The 19,941-nt window shown below is 36.6% G+C and overlaps 1 protein-coding gene across 3 annotated transcripts in view; it reads right to left on the bottom strand.

The window, feature by feature from the left end:
* Window positions 1–19,941, bottom strand: part of NETO1 (neuropilin and tolloid like 1) — a gene marked incomplete at both ends in the record, with an annotated part of 87,034 nt that overhangs the window by 21,592 nt on the left and 45,501 nt on the right. Inside the window, 3 exons of one of the 3 annotated variants that reach the window (XM_082852649.1) lie at window positions 6,406–6,634; window positions 15,352–15,518; window positions 15,598–15,639. In XM_082852649.1, the coding sequence (XP_082708775.1) occupies window positions 6,406–6,634; window positions 15,352–15,518; window positions 15,598–15,639 (438 nt within the window). The remainder of the gene's footprint in view (window positions 1–6,405; window positions 6,635–15,351; window positions 15,519–15,597; window positions 15,640–19,941) is intronic. The other 2 variants (XM_082852650.1, XM_082852651.1) reach the window with 2 other exon arrangements.

Genomic DNA, 19,941 nt, shown 5'->3' with positions numbered 1-19,941 from the left:
CCTAAATATTGTGCAGACAAGGCTCCTGGGGGCAGTCCTTGAAGGAGTCTGGACTTCAGTTCCTGAGATACAGTTCCTCTCCATGTGGACCCATGAAACCAAAGAGACAAGCTACCTTCCCCAAACTCCCAACACAATGGTTAGACAGGCATCAGAAAATAGTTACAGAGATTCTGGTTCAAAGGAGAATGAAGAGTAAATAGGAGTCACTGGTCCACAACAGTCTTGAAATCCAGCAGGGTAAATGCTGGATTTTTCTTGATTATATTTCCAGTTCTAGGACTATGCCTCTGTAGCTGTGGACTTTGCTCTCCAGGCTCTCAGTTCTGCTCCCTGAGTCATCCTTCTTTTCTCATGAAAAGTAACATGTATATGCAGCTGAGTGGTAGTATCAGATTGCTTCAGGCCACTAGAGCTTTAGGGTTCTGATAACTGTTTTCATTTGGTTCTCTCCTTCCCTTTCAGTCCAAGCTGACAGTGTTTCTGCTGAAATAATTTTCTCAAGAGGCTTGTGGGTCTTGCTTGAAATTCACTGGGCTTTGTTCTCTTAGACAAATACCCCACCCATAAATCTATTTGAGAGAATCCTTTCGCTCCCTTGGTTACCACTGTAATGGCTGAGGGTCATTGCCCTTCTCCTCCTGGAGACCCTCTAGCTTGACTTAGAGGATCTATAAGGTCCAAATTTAACCTCTTCTTTGAAGGGCCTTTTAGTTACTAAACACTGAGATTTTTTGATGTTTCTGATGGTTGAGCAAAGGTTATACAGTCATATTCAGCCTTTTCTCTCTGCCGTATTTTCAGCGTCATTTCTAACTTTTAACACCTTTGCCACCTGAAGAAGCTGGGGCTTTAAAAACCATCCAGTCCTAATTCCTTTTAGTTTAATAATTCTTTAGATTTATTTCTCCCCTTCCTCATGTTACTATAAGCAGCAAGAGAAACCAGGCTATACCTCCACCACTTTTCTCAGTAGTCTACTTAGTTATAGAGCCAATGTTTGTCACTTACAAGTCTGCCTTCTGACATCGCTGCAGGACACAATTTCGCTACACTTTCTGCCACTACAAAACAAGGATCGCCCTTCCTCCAGTTTCTAATAAATACTCCTCACTTCTATCTGAGCCCCACTGGCAGCCCTCCAAGTCCAGGTATATTTTAACCACCTGTCTGAGGCAATTTAGGCTTTTTCTATCATTATTCTCAAAATTCAACCAACCTATGATCACTGCTTGATTCTAAACCTGTCTCCACCTATTAGGTATTTGTTATAGCAGCATCTCACATACAGTACCAAAATCTGCAATAGTTTTCTATTGCTGTGTGATAATCACCCCAATTTTAATATCTTAAAACGACACCCAATTTTTATCACACAATTTCAGAAGCCCAAGTACTGGATCTTTTGCTAGAATCTTACAAGGTGAAATCAAGGCATCGGTTGGGGCTGTGGTTTTCATCTGATTCTCAGGGTTGTCTTCCTAGCTTATTCGGGTTGTTGGTAGAATTCAGTTCCTTGCAGTTATACAACTGGGGTCCCCATTTACTTGCTAGTCAATGGCTAGGGATGTTCTCAGCTCCTGGAGTTCACCCCTGTAACAGGCAGGCAGTTCACAACATACCTGTTTGCTTTCTTCTTCCAGGCCAGCAGTCTTTCTGACTCATGCTTCACCTTATTTTGGGGAGCTCACCTGACGAGGTCAGGTCCACCCAAGATAATCTCCCTTTTGATGAACTCAAAATCAATTGACTAAGACCTTATTTACATCTGCAAAATAACTTTTGCCATAGAATGTAATTTAATTACAATATGATATTGTAGGATTCTGTGCGTTCCACAGAATCCTTCAATTCAACTCCTCTTTAAAATTAAATATTACTGTATGTATATTTCTTTACTGTAAATAAATCTGTAGTTTAGGCTCTATGGCCTTTTGCCATAAATTGATATGAAATGAAATACAAAGTCTCATTTTAGCAAATTATTGTAAACATTATTCCCACATCTTTAAAATGAACAATTTTCTTTTCATCCCTTTTTACTTACATGTCTGTTTTTAACAGAAATAGGCTGCCCATTAACCAAGCATTAAGTGACTGAGATTTTATCATGGTGTAAATAAGAGCCGAAGAGCAGCTGAAGGTAGAACTTCAGAAGTCACAATGAGATATCACTACTGTATTCATTCATTCTAGTTACTGCAAATTCACGGTGTGTTCAGGAAAAGGCAGGATCAGAAAATCTGGCTTGTGACTCAATGTGAAGAGGTACATTTCACGAATGTCTCCATTATACATATACAATACTTAAATATACAGTTCTATCATAATTGATCATGCGTTTTCATGTATAAGTGTGCTCAACATTGAAATTACACTAACCATAATCAATTCAAAAAATTTTAGATGATTTTTTAGAGCAAGACCAACGTCTTTATAAAAAGTGATGCAAATGTGTAAAACTCTATTCTTATAGGCAATCTTAAATTGAGTCACTAAAATAAAATATAGCATACTTTCAAGATCAATGTGAGAATTATTCAAACTATTCCGTCTTTATCTCAAGCTGGATTCATTCTTCTTTATCCTCAGCTGTGTTTCTAACCTGATTCTCATAATTGTTGATTTTTGACCCAAGAAAGCAAATTAGTCACAGTGGTTAATACGTTTTCCTCTTCATTTCAGAGTATATTTGAAGTTTAAATAAGTCATCTTTCGTAGAGAATACTATCCGAAATTAATACCTAAAAATTTGAGGTCTTTTTCGGGTGCCCATATATGTGTTCATCTCCACTGTATAGATTATTTAAGAGTGGACTGAGCATTCTGAGTAAGCTGAGTACAAGATGCCATTTGAAGTATTAAAAAGACTATAATCTAATGAAGTAAGACAGTGCCTATTTGGTGATAACACTGATTGTTTGTTCTCTAGTTGATAGGTTTCAAAGTTGTTCTAAACATTTTTTTAACAGCAGCCAACAGCACTGTGATACCATTAATCAGGGCAGCAATCTCAGGCAGAGCTGAGAAAAGGCTGAGGTGAAGAGTTAGCAAGACAGTAGGGGCAGGAGTATGATATTTATAGGACCTATCTAGGGAAGATGTTATTTCTCATGACACAGTTGAAGGTAAATACTTCTCAATTCAGTGATCTTATATTCCTCCCATTATATTAGAGGATAGTTTTCATTGTTGCAAATGTTGGCATTTAATCCAGACTTTTAAAATTCTTCTAAGGTGCCTGTGAAACCTCAAAGTGGGATGACTCACAGTAAGAATTTCTACGCCTCTCTCTTATACACTCATCCTTTCCCTTTACTGTAATTTATTCAGATACAAATGTAAAAATAAAATGAGTTGAAAATATATTCCCACTTGCATCCATTAGTCAGGTCTTACATTCTTGCCTCCGTGCTGTTTTCGAATCATTAAGCATGGTGTTGAGGGTATTCAGGGAAAGTCAGTTAACTTCCCTGGGTCTTTTCTTTTTCTGTTTGAATTCATAAAATGTTTGAGACAGAAATAGATGGCTTCTAAGCTCTTATCTAACTCCTAAAAATATCCTATGGTCCTAATATAAGACGTTTTGACAGATATTAGAATAGTGTTGATTATGCCCTAAGCACTTTTCAACACTGCACTTGGGGATACCACCTAATAAACAGAGGAACCAAGAAAAATATCAAGGTGGTTTCTCATTATTTGAGTAAGAAAAAGCTGGTCATTGACTCACATCTCTAATCTTTATTCCATATGTGTGTGTATGTGGAATAAAGATTAGAATCACTCGTTTCTGAATAAAAGAATTGATTGAAGTCTACTTCCTGTTGTTTTGAAACTTTTTATCTTTCATCGGGAATACCTTGATTTCAAAGCAAAAATACTTAGTCTATACCCATATACCCCATCACACGCTGACTTTGATTGATCGTAGGCATGGAATAGTAGAATTCTGCACAGTTTTAGTCAAGGCAGAAAAAACAAAATATCATAACAAAACGGCATAGGCAACATGACACAGAGGATAAATTTGTTTCAATCAAAGCTTCCTGTAAATTTATGAGATAATCATGGAAACTGCTACGTAATACTCACTCAGATGAGCGTGATATCCATCCACTGTGTAGGAACATTAAGTGGCTTTCTTAGGGAGAATACCCTGTTTCTTCTGGATTAGTCACTGAAAGTTCACCCACTTGAATGACTTCCAGAGATCATTTAATTACAGAATGAAAACTCTGTCTTTTAGCTCAAAAATATCTCTAATGATATAATTCACCACTTCTTATATAAGCAGAATTTTACCAGTATGATAGAATTCACCATTTCTTATATAAGCAGAATTTCAAAGTCTCACAGGTCTTAATCTTCGAGATGAAAGGGACCTTAGACGTTAGCTAGTCTTCCTTTTCCCCTATCCAACCTAGACACTTCCCCTACACCATTCACGCCCGATGAGAACCCATTTCTCATATAGCCTTCTGCGGAATAGGCTCTGTGGGAACCCATTCAATTTTGGAATATTGCAGCTCCTATGATCTAGACATTTCTTCTTCCTAAATTACACTCAAATAGTTTCCTATAATTAATTTAACAAACATTAATCTTACCTCTCAAACATTAATCCGTATCACCCACCTTAGTCTAAGGTAGTTATCACATTTTGAAAAAAAGAAATCTGTAAGATAAACATTCCTTCTCCTTTGCCCTTTTCCCATGATTCTAGATGCTTCTGCATCCTGGTCAGCCTCTTCTAACTGATGACTCTGGTCCTCAGTAATAACACCCAGAAGAGAACAGGCTATGCGATTTGCATTTTGACCAGTGCAGCTTCCTACAGGAGTATCTTCTTTGAGCTGTTTATTGCATTTTCCTTAATATAAGCCAATACTGCATTAGATATTTTTTGTCAATTATTTAAAAAATTATTGGCTTACGTTGAGTTTGAATGCAATAAAACCTTAGGAAGTCCTAGGAGTCAGGGTTTCTTTACTTGATATATGAAACGTAAGAATACATATTTTAATTTATCCTTACTACATTTTATGGCATAGCTTTGATAAAAATTGCATATTTTTGTGATAGTTTTAAAAACTTGATTATATCAACTAACATATTAACTAGAACTTCCATATGTGTTAAATTAGAAAGTTCTCAATCTGTGATTATCCAAGACAGACAAAAATATTGAATAAGGTACACTCTGAGCCTCACCAAAGGCACAGTCGACCGGATATGGTAAAGCAATCATCGGTGAAAACACCAAATGTGCTATCTTACAGCCTGAATTTCTTCAAATTCCAAACAAGAAAATGATGAGGGTTTTTTGGCCAGATACCTTGCTGAAATAAAGACGCACTCGTTCTAACATTTTGATCAACTCCTGAAATGAAGACATCGATAGCAACGTGCTGTTGAAATCTGCAATAATCTTGGGTGGGAGATTTAACATACTCTGTGATGGTATCAAGATATGGAAAGACTGAGTGACATTCAGTACTTCTGGGGCCCTAGAATTCTCCAACTGGGTAATTAAAGAGCAACTTAAAGCCCAAACTATTCATTTATGATACAAAGTAATCGTCTAATACATTTAACATTTATGAATTGAAAAAACAGGGACTGCTCTGCCTATCACTGAGAAATCCTTGACATTTCAAAAACATTCTGTCTTTTCTGTTTTAAAAAAATGTATAGTTTCAAATGGTAAAGGACTGATTCCTTAAAGCTGAATTTCTTAGGTTTAGTTTTCATTTGTATAAATTTATTAAACATGAATTATTCAAAGCTTCTAAAGAACAGTTCAAACATATATCTATTCATATAATTCCTTATTTGTTAGAACAGGATTTTCTAAAATTTCTGTGCTTTGCCCATAACTCTGGGTGTCATCCATTGAGCCGTTTAAACTATTTTCTGGAACTTTTTCTGTTTACTCTCTTCCCAAGCAATTCTCCCTCTTTGCCTACTTTAATAGGAGCCCTGTAGTCACAGACCTATTTGAAATCAATGGGACGGCAAGAGAAGCTTACTAAAGAGAACCTACCAAATATTTCTATGCAGGTTTTTAAGACTTAAACTTCATTGGAAGCTGCTGCCTCAGTTCCATAGCTTGGTAAGAGCTAAACAAAAGGCAAACAAAATTCATCATTTCCCAATTGAATAGTGTGACGTGTCTTAAGCAAGGCTATGATGCATATGCCGATATAGGTAATCAAAAGGTAACATGTAACTCTCCTGTCCCTGGACCAAAGCGAAGGAAAGGGAATCTCAGCGACGTGAACAACTTACTAAGGCGCAGCCTGCTGTGCTCAAACTGCATGAAGAAAACACCATCAACAGTTTATGAGATTTGCATCATCTGACACATTCGAGGGATAAACAGTGAAGTGCAGAGATTCTTACGTTCTTGAAAGGATGTGAAGAGCATCTGAAACCGGCTGTTGCGACTGCCCTCGTCCGCCCACATGCGGACGACCCCGAGACCTGTACGGAGCATGACGTCATTGGCCACGGTGCTGCAGAACTTGGCTTTCAGATCCTCCACGGAGCTGCTTCCATCATACACCGCCACAAAATTCCTTTTGCATTCATTTGAATTCTGCATCTCATAGTCCAAGAATCGTAAGTAGATCTGTAAAACAACAAAGACAGGATAATTTCCCAGAATGAATACAGGAAAGTAGTTTGCTAAGCACCAGAACTTCCTTTCTCTTTCTGTCTCACAAGACAGTCTTGATTGCAATCAATCTTATTATTTTTCCCCTGTGGAAAGTAAAGACGTATGACTCAGATCAACTTGTGTTTAAAATTGTTTTCAAATGTCATTGTCCTTTCTTTAGGTAGATGTACCATGTCCCATAGCTGAGTATTTTTACACAAATGACCCTTATTTCTTCTCATAACTTATCTGGAATCAGTTATTAGTTTTCATACTTACACACTGTTTTATTTTAACCAGCACAAATGTGTTTTAAATATTCCTGATACATTTTTGTTACAGATCCGTGGCTTCAATCCACTTCCAAAAATTCAGGGAAATGAATAATTTGTACGAATATCAAACAAAACCAGAAATGGTTTCAAAAGACCGTCTCTGATTTTATTTTGTTTAGATTATTTCACATAACTATGCTGCTTCATTTTTGAGGTTCAGAACATTTGAAAAAGCACAGCTAATCTATGGTCATTCTCACCGTAACAGGGTCAAGGCATTTTAAGTCCACGTAAATAAAAATTAAATTAACACTTAATGAGTAAAAAGTACCGTATGTATAACCTACTTTATAGATTACTGTTAAATACTCCCAACAACTCTATAAAGTGGCACATTTTATTGTCATGTTCAGGAAATGCAGACTCGGATGGTATAAACTGCAAATTAGACACAAGTTCCTTCCAACTCTCTAGTCCATAATCCTTCCACAATATTATACTGCTTCAGACATACTGTTTTAAGAGCATCAGATATTATTTGACTCTGCACAAATATGCATTAAAAATCACAAACAATTAATTCAACCTATGATAAACATTTATGTATAATGGACTACTACTCAGCCATAAAAAAGAACAAAATCCTGCCAGTTGTGACAACACGGATGGACCTTGAAGGTATTATGCCCACATGAAGTAAGTCAGGTGGAGAAAGACAAACGCTATGATTTCACACATATGTGGAATCTATAAAACAAACAAACAAAATCAAACTCTTAGACAGAAAAAACAGATTAGCTGTTACCAGAGGGGAAGTGAGTTGAGGGTGGGCAAAACAGGTGAAAGGGGTCAACTGTATGGGAATGGATGGTAACTAGACCTGTGGTGGTGACCACTCTGCAGAGTACACAGGTGGTAAATTATAATGCTGTACACCTGTAACTTATAGAATAATAATATTAAAAAAAGAACGTTCAGCCCGCCCCCTCCCCAACCACCGCGGCATGATTCTCCCTTTGTGCTAAAGTATTTTGAACATATGTTAAGCTTTACTTACAGGTTATATGTACTTTTTGCTAAACTGTGTGTTCCTGAAAAGCAGGGGTGGTGCTGTACTTATTTGACTCGCAGTGGTACACCATGTGCCGTGTATGTTAAGCACTCACTCCATAAAGTTTGCACAGATGTACGTTTAATGACCTACTGGTTGGAAATCCTGTTTTCTTTATTAACTTCATTTTTTCAGCATCTGTCTCACATTCATTGGGCACCTATACCCCAGACTTTGTTTTGAGTGCCATAAATCATGATAATTACATAGAATAATTGACATTTTATTATTTGCAGTAGAAAATGACATGCAATCATTTTCAAAACAAGGTATTTATAACTCTAAACTATGACATAAAAGCATATACGTCATATGTTGCAGACTTATAAGGAATTGAGTGTAAATAAAATGTGAGTCCCATGGCAGGAAATCGTCACATAACTCTCAGGAGGAAGAACAAAAAGAGAAACATAGGGGGAAATGGACAAAACTAAGAAACAATGGAAAGCACTGTAGTTTCATTATGCTTTGCATGGTGAGCAGGTTTTCATGTATATGCAATCTGTAACATCTCAGTTGGAAGCTATCCCAAAATTCCCAAATACTTTGATACTGACTTTAAATTAACTGCCATTACTGCGATCTTATAAAACATACAGCCTAGGAAAGCCTGCCTGTTCTTCATTCCTCTGTCATTGCTTTGTTTTATTCTATGAAAAGTTCAAATATTACTCATGTAGCCCATCTTGGATGCACTCTTCTCAACCAAATTGTTACATTCCTGAAAATTATCCAGAAAATTCCAAATTGTCCACCCTAGGAAGGCATATCTGAAAATGTTAAACCTTCCAAGTTTCTACTAACTGGTTTGTTTTTCAAATTTTCACAAGGATTTGTAAAAAGGAACTGGGTCTGTAGTTAGTTGACCTTTACCAGGAAGCTGGAGCACAGGAGACAAAATAGCTTTTGCTCAAGGAAAATAAGTAAATCAACGTGAAAGCCTTAAGTAGTATTAAAATCCTAAACTTTTGTTTTAAAGAGCGCTTCACTAGCCCCATCCTGAATAAAAGTAAACAAATTGAAAACACTATAAAAATATAAAAAATGTAAATACCTATAAAATCTAGGTATTCTTAGAAAGTAAAAAAGTTGTTAAATGCAACAAAAATCAAATATATATCTATATTCTCAAATACTATACAATGACTCCAACATAGTTTATTAGACCTCAAAAGAATATGCAATTACAATTGTAAACGTACACAGTTACTAACAGGAGAAAACACTGAGTAGGGTAACTGAAAACCCCTCCCTCCAATGCTCTTACAAAGCTATAAAAAGCAAACAGCATCCCCACAGAAAGAAAAATAAAGTAATCATTTGACTAATTCAAGAAAGAAAGATATTTGATCCTGTGACATTTTCAGGTTGAGTGATTCAGTGGCCGAACATGTCTGAACAATTATTTCAGAAACACAACTTAACATACTAACTTAGTATTTGCGTCATGTACTGGCAATAACTTAAGACATTGAGCTAACACATTATTTCACTCAAATCTCTCAACAGTAATACACACTATTATAATAACTATTTTAAAATGAAAAAACACACCAAGGTTTAGAAAAGCTAAGTAACTTTCTCAAAGTGACACAGGCCCTTTAGTAATAGATTGGTATTGAACTCAGATATGCCTGACACTTTTCTCCTTAGTATCAACTTTGCAGCCGCATATAAATTTTTTGAAAATTTTCCAAGACTGATATTCCAGAAAGAATGTTATAGTCTTGAATAAAAACAAACTCCAACAAAATCAACAAATAAGCAAGCAGAGCAAAACCATTTCTAGTTTTCTAAAGGGGCTAAGAAACATATTGACGATTGAGATATGAATAACATTCACAGAAAATAAATGTGTCTCTCTGAAGTAAATGGCTGTCTTAACTTTTCTTTAAAAATAAGATTATCTTATAGAAGAATACTGCTGTAGTTAGAAAGACAATTTGCATATTCGGCCCATGTGTTCTCATTTGACAGTTCTAGAGAGTGTGAACTTCCACGGGAGGTGAATGGTTTGCATTCTTACATGAAGGGCAATGGCTGAAGTCGAAGAACCTTCTGTATCGAAAGACTATTCTTATTAGACAGAATACTATTCATAGAGGAAGTGAACGATTACAGTCACTAGATTTTATATATTCACTTCTGAAGCATTCAATCATTAAAATTTTTTTTAATAGTTTAAAAAAAGAAGTAAAATATTCCAGTGGGTATTAGCTTTACTGGGCACAGAGGTGTTGCTGCAAAAGTCAAATGCCATTAGCCAGAAAAGTGCTCAAGTTTTCCCACACTAGCTATAGTATATATCATATAAAAACCCTCCCTACATTAGGATTTCGATGATATCTCGTCAGCTTAAACCTTGTGCCATAATATCACTAAGGGGAAGAATGCCATATGACAATGTTGTCACTTAAGGTAGAAAACCACAGAAAGCGCGTTAGTCTCTCTGCTGAAGAAAAGAGAAAGTGATAAACAGAATCATATATAACTCCAGTAAAATAGTCAGATTACAATCTCCTCTCCGTGAATCATTTTGAGGCATTCTTCTTTCTAATCAATCACAAAGAGTTGGAGCTGACAAAATGATTTATTGAATAGGACGTGGGAGGCTTCAGAACACATAAACAATTTCTAGTGATATCTGTCTTCCAAATCACACTAATGTAGACCGCAGAATCCCTTTCGTATACTTAAAGCAAGTAAATCTAGCTAACGATTTACTAAGTTAATATACTTACAAATGTGTAATACCAACCATTCAACTGGCTCTCTCCTCTCATGTCACAATGATAGGCAAAATACAAATATTGTTTGGCGCAATTATTTAAGATTTGCCAGAAACGTTTTCTCCATGATAAATACAAATTAAATACACCACAGTCTGAAAAACACTAACCACGGTTTCCATATTGCTTTACACTTTGATAAATAAAGCTACGTTCTAAAAAGCGTGTAACCCAGGATTTCTGTGGTTGCTTTTTATTTGTGGCTGGACTTGCCAGGCCTTATAATTTTAGGTAGAATATCCCATGAATTTAGAGGGTAGCACTTTATTTGGAGGAAAAAACCAGAACATCATACTATTGAAAAAACACACACCCCACACAACAAACCCAGATACAGCCATATTAAAATGGTTTTCTGGCATGCACAGACAAGTATCAAAATATTTCAGGTCCATCTGAGTAACCCTCCAAAATCTGATGCTACAAAACTGAGATTTCATTTAAAAACAAAGTTGAACCATAACATTGGTAGTTATCTAATCAGTTAAGATTCTCAATCTGTTTACCCAATTTTTATTTTCATTTTGGAGATAATAAGAGCAGACTCAATCTTTAGAATCCCTAAACTTATCATTGTCAACAATTATTGTTGCTACCCTTCGCCTGTTGCATTAATTTTCTCCTTGATCCCATAACAAATTACCACAAACTGAGCAGCTTCAAACAATGCCCATATATTATCTATAGGTTAGAAGTATTGGTGAGCTGGACTGTGTTTTTCTGCTAAGGTCATATGAGGCTGAAAACTCAACTTCACTATAAAAGATTGATTTATTGTATTTGTCAAGTTTTTCTGTTTTTTATCCTAATTTTAATCAAAGTATTTTGAATTAAGTAACATTTAAAAATTAATTTGAAGTTTTAAATGATGGGTAATTAATAAAAGCTAGTTTTATTCTCCCAAGACCTTAATCATTAAATTAATTATCTTCATGTATACACTTTTAAAAGTCTTTTGATTTATTTATTTTCTTGTCTTAACAAATTTGACAATTTCCCCAAATAGTGTGGTTTTGTGACATCACACTGGACTTCGAGTCAGGACATGGAGAACTGGCTTCAGCCCTTTTACTAACTAATCAAATATTTAAGCAGTTACTTATCATAGATTCATCAAGTTTTGGTCTTAAAAGGAGTTTAATATTATCTATGCCAAAAAATTACTTGACTTTTTAATTATTATACAAAATTCCTGCCAAATTTTACTTGGATTTCTCCCATGGAATCTCATTTGATCTTTGGGCATCTCCATTATTAAAATAAAAAACAAAAACCTTCTTTATATTGAATATTTCTCTAGATTCAAGCATACAAATAAATTGCAGTACTTGAAAACATGCAGATTAAGCCTTGTCCTCTTATTTCTGTCTCCTAACAGTTCTTCATAAGCTTGAAGATTGTCACCATGTCCATTTTTCTAGATATGTATACATCAGTTTATTTTTTCCACGAGTTTTAACTGAATGACAGATTTTTCTCGGTACTGGGTATCTAGAGAGAAATAAGTCTCAGCCTTCATGAAACTGACATTGTTACCACGATGGGCTCATCCAACATTCTTCTCTAATGATTCTTTCCTGGACCAGATCCAGAACTAGACACCATAATACTCTCTTACTACCCTTGCTCTAGAATCTGTATGAAAACCAAAGCGTTGCTTACAGAGGCATATTTCGACATCCCATCGTTAACCAACTTCACTATCCTGACTCAACGTATTCATCTGTTAAAGGACACACCAGTAACGTATTTCCAACTTTCTTTCTGGCTCTGGTATTCCAGTTTCTAAGAAATCTGGGTTAATCGCATTCTAATTAAAGGCGATCATCTGTATTACAATTCTCAAACAAAGGAAATATCAGATATTGTATTTTCTGTTTGTGAAGAGGCTGAGAGGCAATATACACTCGATGTAAATTTTAATAGAACCCCAGTAAGCTATTTTGCACTTTCATTGTGTAATACGTTTCCGTCACTAGTTATCATTCAAATATTCACATGAGCCATTTCAGGTTTAACTTGCGCTTTGATAGTCTGTTCTCCGAGGCTGCTAGGAACTCCATATAAATAGAAAGCCCACATAGGCTGTCATCTCCAGTTCTTGCTTTTCTCGACAGTTATTCAAAGCCACTTCCTATCCCCTAACCTTTAATTTAACAGAGAAAGTCTGTCACAATAGAGCCAGCTCTGCAGGCGGCTTTGTCCAGCTCTGCAGGCGGTTTCCCCTTTGGGTCACAGAATGCCAAATTCTGTAACAGGCGGGTACACTGGGTATTGTTGTTCTGCAATTGTACAGAAGACAGTCTATTCACCAGCTGGAAGGAAATGGTTGTGTGTTTGCAATTCCATAGAAACTGTCTCTTTGACACTGAGGTGACAAAGGTGCTAGTTATGACCATGAGGTGGGACTCAAATATTCCCTGTTGAAAAAAATCTATAAAATCTTTCACTCATAGAGTTTAAGGAAAATAAATAGCACATGTGAACCCACAGATTATGTAAGGGAGCATAATCAACTGCAATCTAGCTCTCACATTATCTTTGTAGTGGGTTGGGTTTTATGTCACCAGTAGCCTTGGATTTTTTTTGAAGGAGGAATCACTGCGTCTTTCTTCATAATGCAATTAACTTTTTAAAGACTTGTTCAGATGCAAAGAGACCTGCAGTGGCAAAGCTGGAACTTGGACCATGGTCTGAATCTCCATAACCAGAAGCTTGGGGAAAGTGTTCCACACTTCCAAATTATATGCGAACCCCAAAGACATATTCACGGGCAATCAAGTGAAGAAGGACAAAAATACTTCCCGAAATACCAACTCCCTCAGACATGAGTTTTATTTTTCCCCTATCCTAAATATCCAGCCACCAAATTCTTTTGTATCTATAGCTTGAGGTGTTAACATCTCTGTCTTTTCTAGACAGGGAAAATCTGTTCTTCAAAAATGCAGATCTGATCACATCACTTTCCCGTTTCACACTCTTCCATGTATCACTAATGCACTCAGGATAAATCTGGGCTCTTTAGGGGAAAGGACAGAGCCCTTCGGCGTAACCACTCACCTCCATAGTTCTGCTTTCATTTGGTCACATGCAGTTCCTTTAATTCCTGAAAAAGCATGCTCTCTTATGATCCTATGACCTTCCAGATGCTATTCGCTCTACATGGAGAGTCTTTCCCACCTTGTCTACCTGACAGCACCATTTCTCATTAAGATTCAGAGGACGCCCTGCAATGCAATTTGATTCCACCCTCGATTTTCCTCACCAGCTATATGTGGTCCTTTCCCTCACTCTACTACACCTTATAAATACCATAGTGATCTCGTCATATTCCATGGATTATTTTGATACATAGTTGTCTAAGGATTAAACTGGAAACAGGAGGACAGCGTAATTTTTCATTCCTCAGCACAGTGCTTGAGAGTTTATAGCATCACTAAGTCAATTAATTAAATAACAAACTGTTTCAACCTCAATGAATGGGCAACTCCAAATCTAATAAATCAGTAAAGCTTGGTTGTAACTATATTCTATAAATGAAGGATGACAATAAAGGGAGAATAAGCAAATAACAGACACTCTAAACCTGTGACGGCTACTGGCACAAAATTACTCATCCCAATATTTCTTAAGATACATCCATAATAGAATGAATGGGGTTGCTCTAAACAAGTGTTTCCAAAACAGTGATCTGAGTCTGAATCTGGCCCACGATATATTTAGTTTAATATGTCTAATGTTTCCCACTTTTAAAATTTATCGTCAACATTTAAAAATCAAGGTAGTCAGGGACTTCCCTGGCAGTCCAGTGGTTAAGACTCCACGCTTCCACTACAGGGGATGCGCGTTTGATCACTGGTCGGGGATCTAAGATCCCACACGTTGTGCAGCATGGCCAAAAAATAAAATTAAAAAAAATCAAGGTAATCAACATAAAATCTAGATTTTGGGCATATTATGAAGAAAATGGAGAACTTGGTGATGCTGGACCAACATTTTCTCAGGATGATCATCAAGGAGTTTAATAGGCAGTTAAGGACCTGCTGTCTCTTTTTCATGGTCCTGATCACCACTGTCTGTCCCTCAGCCCTATTGCAGGTTTATTTTATATTCCAGAGACACATGACTTTGTGAGCCCTGGACAATTTCTTCCATAGATATGCTTTTAGGTTAAAAAGCAAGTGAACTACAGATACTGACAATAAGGACATAAGTTATGCTCAGAACCATAGCTTATATGTGACATTTCAATGCACTTTTCAGAGAGGTAGATTTACCCCAGAGTCTCTTATCCAGGTTATCCAATGAGCTCTCCAACATCCTCTCCATATTATTTATGACCTTGAAAGTTACATTAAACAGAGGAAGGCGATTTGCAATTCAAAACTAAAAGAAAATGATAGCTTATGATTGCACTCTGAAATGAACGAAGCATGTCCAGTTGGTTCAAAGCAGTGCACGCTGGAGACACTTGGCTGGCCAACTGTCAAACCTGCATTTCACCTTGAGACTGACCTTGGATCGTGGAGGTGCTCGGATGTACCACTTGCAATCAACGGCCTCGCTAGCAGAAGCTTTGCCTTCCTTCATAATTTGTATAGACTCCACAATGCCTTCAGGGCCGCCCATCTCAAACTCACACACTAAATAACGAAATGCCAAACAAACATACAAAAATGGAGCTTGAGTAATAAACCGAAAGTATATATCATAGCAGAAAACAAAGGCCTCTGAACGGTATTAAATATCTCTTTTACCAACCTGGTAGTGGTTTCAAAACTCCAAGGTCCTTAAAGTCAGGATCTTAAAAATTGAGAAAAAGACAATTAGTCTTATTCTGCATTTATGACTTCAAATGAGGTTGAGTAAGATACCATTAAATTATTCAGGAATGTGCCTTATAAAACATACGAGGGGAAATTAAATGATTAAATAAAAAGTGCACAATAATGTTAAGACTGAAATGTTAATTTACATAATGTAATATTATTAGTACAGGATTTTTATCAAGAAGCCATTTTAAAAAACCTCCCCATGTCATTACTTCATCTAATAACCAAGTAAAAATCTTACTCATTTTCTTTATAATCAGACAACAGATGTTTTTGTAAAATGTATCCATAGATAATTCAAGGTTTGGGTAAACTTCCATCTCTTCTAGATACAATTATTTTGTCTGATTACAGCCAGCGTAACATAAAGGTGAGCCTCCTTGAGGGCTTCTGAGAACGTTTTCCTTGATCATAAATAGACATAAGGCATACAGTTTTCCCAGCTCAAGTTGTGGTCATGTTTGTGTTGGCGCCTTTGGGATCACGTGTGGTGGGCAACTTGTGATGTTGACAGATGCTAAGGTAAGAAACTGCTGACTCTTTTGATGAGCAGAATAGAACCATGGAGAACCGTGAGTCCTTAAGAATATCACTGGGACACTGTACTCACCTCGCCTGGAGTTGCACTTCTCTGGGCTTCTTGCTGTTTTGAAACAATACACATCCCTATAATCTCAGTTACTTTGAATTGATTTTCTCTTATTTATGGGTGAGAGCATCAGAGGCTATGATTTATCTTGGAGACACATGGTATTCAATATAAAAGATGATTGTGAATTTTAATTACTTTTTGCTACTAGGGTATTAGTGATAAATCAACAATCTTACAGAGTTAGAAATGTTTCATAAGACACCACTCAGTAATGGTCTAGGGCTGAAATATGAAAGGGTAGCACTCTTCCTGGATAGAATTAGTCCTGGATATTAAGACCATGGGTGCGTGTATGTCCGTGTGTACCTAAGCGTGCTTCCTAGTGCATCTGTGCGTGTGAACGCACCAAATCCATAACCGCAGGCTGATTTTACCAGGGTACTTATCGTCACTACAGGTTTTTTTGTCTTTTCTACTAAAGAAAATATTTAACTTTTTGTGCGTTTGTTTTTAAACAGCAATGTGCGCTGATCTGTTGAATCTGAAAGTCCTGGATTGGCCCCCCTACAATTTAGTTATATCACCTATTTAGACTCACTTTATTGCAGGACACTATTAGAATACCAGTGGTAATAAATTTTTAATCAAGACACAAATTCCTTTGTATAACTGTTTTGAAAACAGTTCTTTTGCTTTTTTGGAAAAGAAAGACAGAAAGAAATACCTGCATGCAATATCCATGAAAGAAATAGAAATGAGGGCAACATAGTCTACTTGGGTCAGGCCTCCTCCTGGCAGAGATGATTTTCCTTCATCTAAATCAATGGATATTGGGTTATTCTTTCAAGAAATGTATATGTAATACCTACTATGTACAAGAAAAGAACAGTTTTGTATAGAATTACTCAGATTGGCTGTCACGGTTAAGCACTTTTATTGGTATTGAAGAGACCCACCCACCAAGCTTGCCTACCCCAGTTATCTGGATTCTTTATTATATCCTTTTTACTACTTTTCATAATGGTCAGCATTGCTACTCACTATCTCCTTTTTGATGAGAATGCTTCAGCCTTGCATGGCTGTTGCTACGATTCTTGTGGGAATGTAGTTAGTATTCTCTTCTCTAGCTTGAAGGCGAAGACTTGTCATTTTTATAACTCATGCTAGACAACATTGAGAGAAATTCCAGTTCTGAGAATTGAAAATGTATTTTTGCCGTTGTATTAATGGTGAGAGCACTGATTGTTTAAAAAAAATCTTTAGGAAAAAATCATTTCTGCAATTCCATTTGAATTAGGCACCAGTAATATCACAATCACGATAACACATGGCCCCTACGAGCTGTAAAATAAATGACAGAAAATAAACGACATAATTTTTAAAAACAGCCTACACTGAATTTAAGAATATTGAGATTGACTTATTGCTTCAGGGTGTCCAGGGCAATGATATAAATTATTATGCAGAAGCACAATGACCTTGGACTTAATAGTCATCTACTACTCTACAGCTCCCCAAATCTATTCTCCACTAAGCAACCTGAATAAACTTTTAGAAATACAAATCAAATCATGAAACGCACCTGGCTTTCCATTGCCCTTAAGTTAAAGCCACAACTCTCTGCAATGGACTATAAAGTCCTGTGTGTTCTTGCCCCAGACCACCTGGGCCAACATACCCTAGACTGCTAACCTCTGCTCTTTCCTCTCAAAACACATGGACCCTTTCCATTTCTACAACGTTCTAGGCTGTTCTCATCCTCAGCAGTTTGACCTTGCTCTTTTCTCTGTCTTCAGTATCTCTCCCCAGGGCTCTGCACCTGTGAATCTTTCTCATCCTTCAGTTCTTGGCTCAAATATCTCTGAGGAAAGGTCTTCTGGATGACCCTCTCCAACGGTCATGGACTCCCATTTTCTTTGACTCCCACTTTCTTTTCTCCCTTCATGGTTTCTTTTATCACAATTATTTTGCCAGTTGTTAGCTTTTTATCGTCCACCTACTCCCACTAGACTATAAGGAAGTACGCTCTACAAGGGCCTTTACGTCTATTCTTCCTCCCTTTATCCAGGACCAAGGACACTGCTTGGACATAGTGCATGCACAATAAATGTTATTGAATGTTATTGAAATTACATTACACCGACGTGATTTTCTTATATTGTTGACATATGTACAATGCTTTATACCTACACTTTTCCAATTCAGAGGCTCTCGCAGGAAATCTATCAAATTAGGTGCTATATTCAAGACTGACCTCCTATTTACTAAACCTGCATCTTTTTCTTCCTGGCACACAGCTGACTATGTTTCCAGCCTCCCTTGCAACTGAGGATACCATGTCTAATGAAATGTAGACAAAGCGTTGCAGTTTACTTAAAGGCTGGGCTCATAAAAACTTCTTGAAAAAATTATCCACTCCCACTTTCTCCCCTGGTCAACCTCAGAAGGCAGACATTGGCAACGCAGAACCCCATCAGCTCCAATCCCTAAATGAATGTGTGGAGTACAGCTTTTTCCTGATTAGGCTAAATGAGTAAGCAGTAGTAAACTTTAATAATGTGAAATTACTGAGGTTTTAGATTGTTTGTTGTTGTTATTACAGCTATTATTCCCCTAACCCAGCGTTGTTCAAGGCTGAAGTTATGGTCAAGGGCCCCTAGGGTCCATGAGACCCTGTCATGAGACCCAAAGGCTAAAGTGTTTCATAATCCTACTAACATGACATGTTATCTTTAATTTTCCCTGCTACGATCCCTGTAACCCCATTTTTGTCCAATACGTTCTAGATATGAAATCTTGAATTTTGTCTTGAGCCTACATGGAAGCACAGCTAGAATTAGTAAATTTCTCTGTCCTATTTTATAAATACACACACATAGATAAAAGTGTAAGTATTATGAAATTTAACAGTATTTCCCATGAAATAAAATATATTTATAATATAGGTTTCTTACTGTGAAGGATGGACATTTGTCAGAGATGGAGGAGACTAAGCCTCACTTTCTCCATCACCATTACACTGTCTATATCCAAAGTTGGAGAAAAGAATGAAACTGATATTTCAAAGCGGTCTCTTATTTATGGAAAGGAGAAATCTACTCTGAATCAAACGAAAAAGCTTCGCATAAGAAATGAAAAGAAGACAAAAGCTATCTTTCCTTCAGCTTCATTGATGTCAATAATTTGCCCTATTGTGATTTAGGAAGAAAAATACTTTCTGGTAGTTTTATTGTGACAGTTTGATCACAACATTATTTTGAGACAAATAATTGTTTGGGAAGTATTGAATATTTTAAATGTAGACGTTAATACGCTCTTTAAAAGCTAAAACTCTCTCAGTATTGTGTGTCCTCTCCAGCCACTGTGACAATCTACCTTGTAAGGTGCTTTGGTGGCTTTTGCATATCTAGTTTGAAAGCTATAACAGCTAATTTTCGGATTTTAAAGAGTTCATCACATTTATGGTTGAAAAATTCAGTTCTTTTTCTTTAATGATCGACCTCAAAATTATGCCACAACTGAACAGATGCAATAATACCATTCAAAAATGTCCTATTGCATAACAGTCAGTTAAATGTTAACACCTCTGAAGCCTGGGAAAGAACAGATTTCATTATACTTTTGTTTCTTATTTAGAGTTTAGTTCATTTTCTTTGGAGTAGATCCTTCACTTCCATGAGT

Source organism: Leucopleurus acutus, assembly GCF_964270905.1.
Source record: "Leucopleurus acutus genome assembly, chromosome: 13".
In the NCBI taxonomy this organism is placed as follows: domain Eukaryota; kingdom Metazoa; phylum Chordata; class Mammalia; order Artiodactyla; family Delphinidae; genus Leucopleurus; species Leucopleurus acutus.
This window is presented reverse-complemented; position numbering and strand designations above follow the sequence as displayed.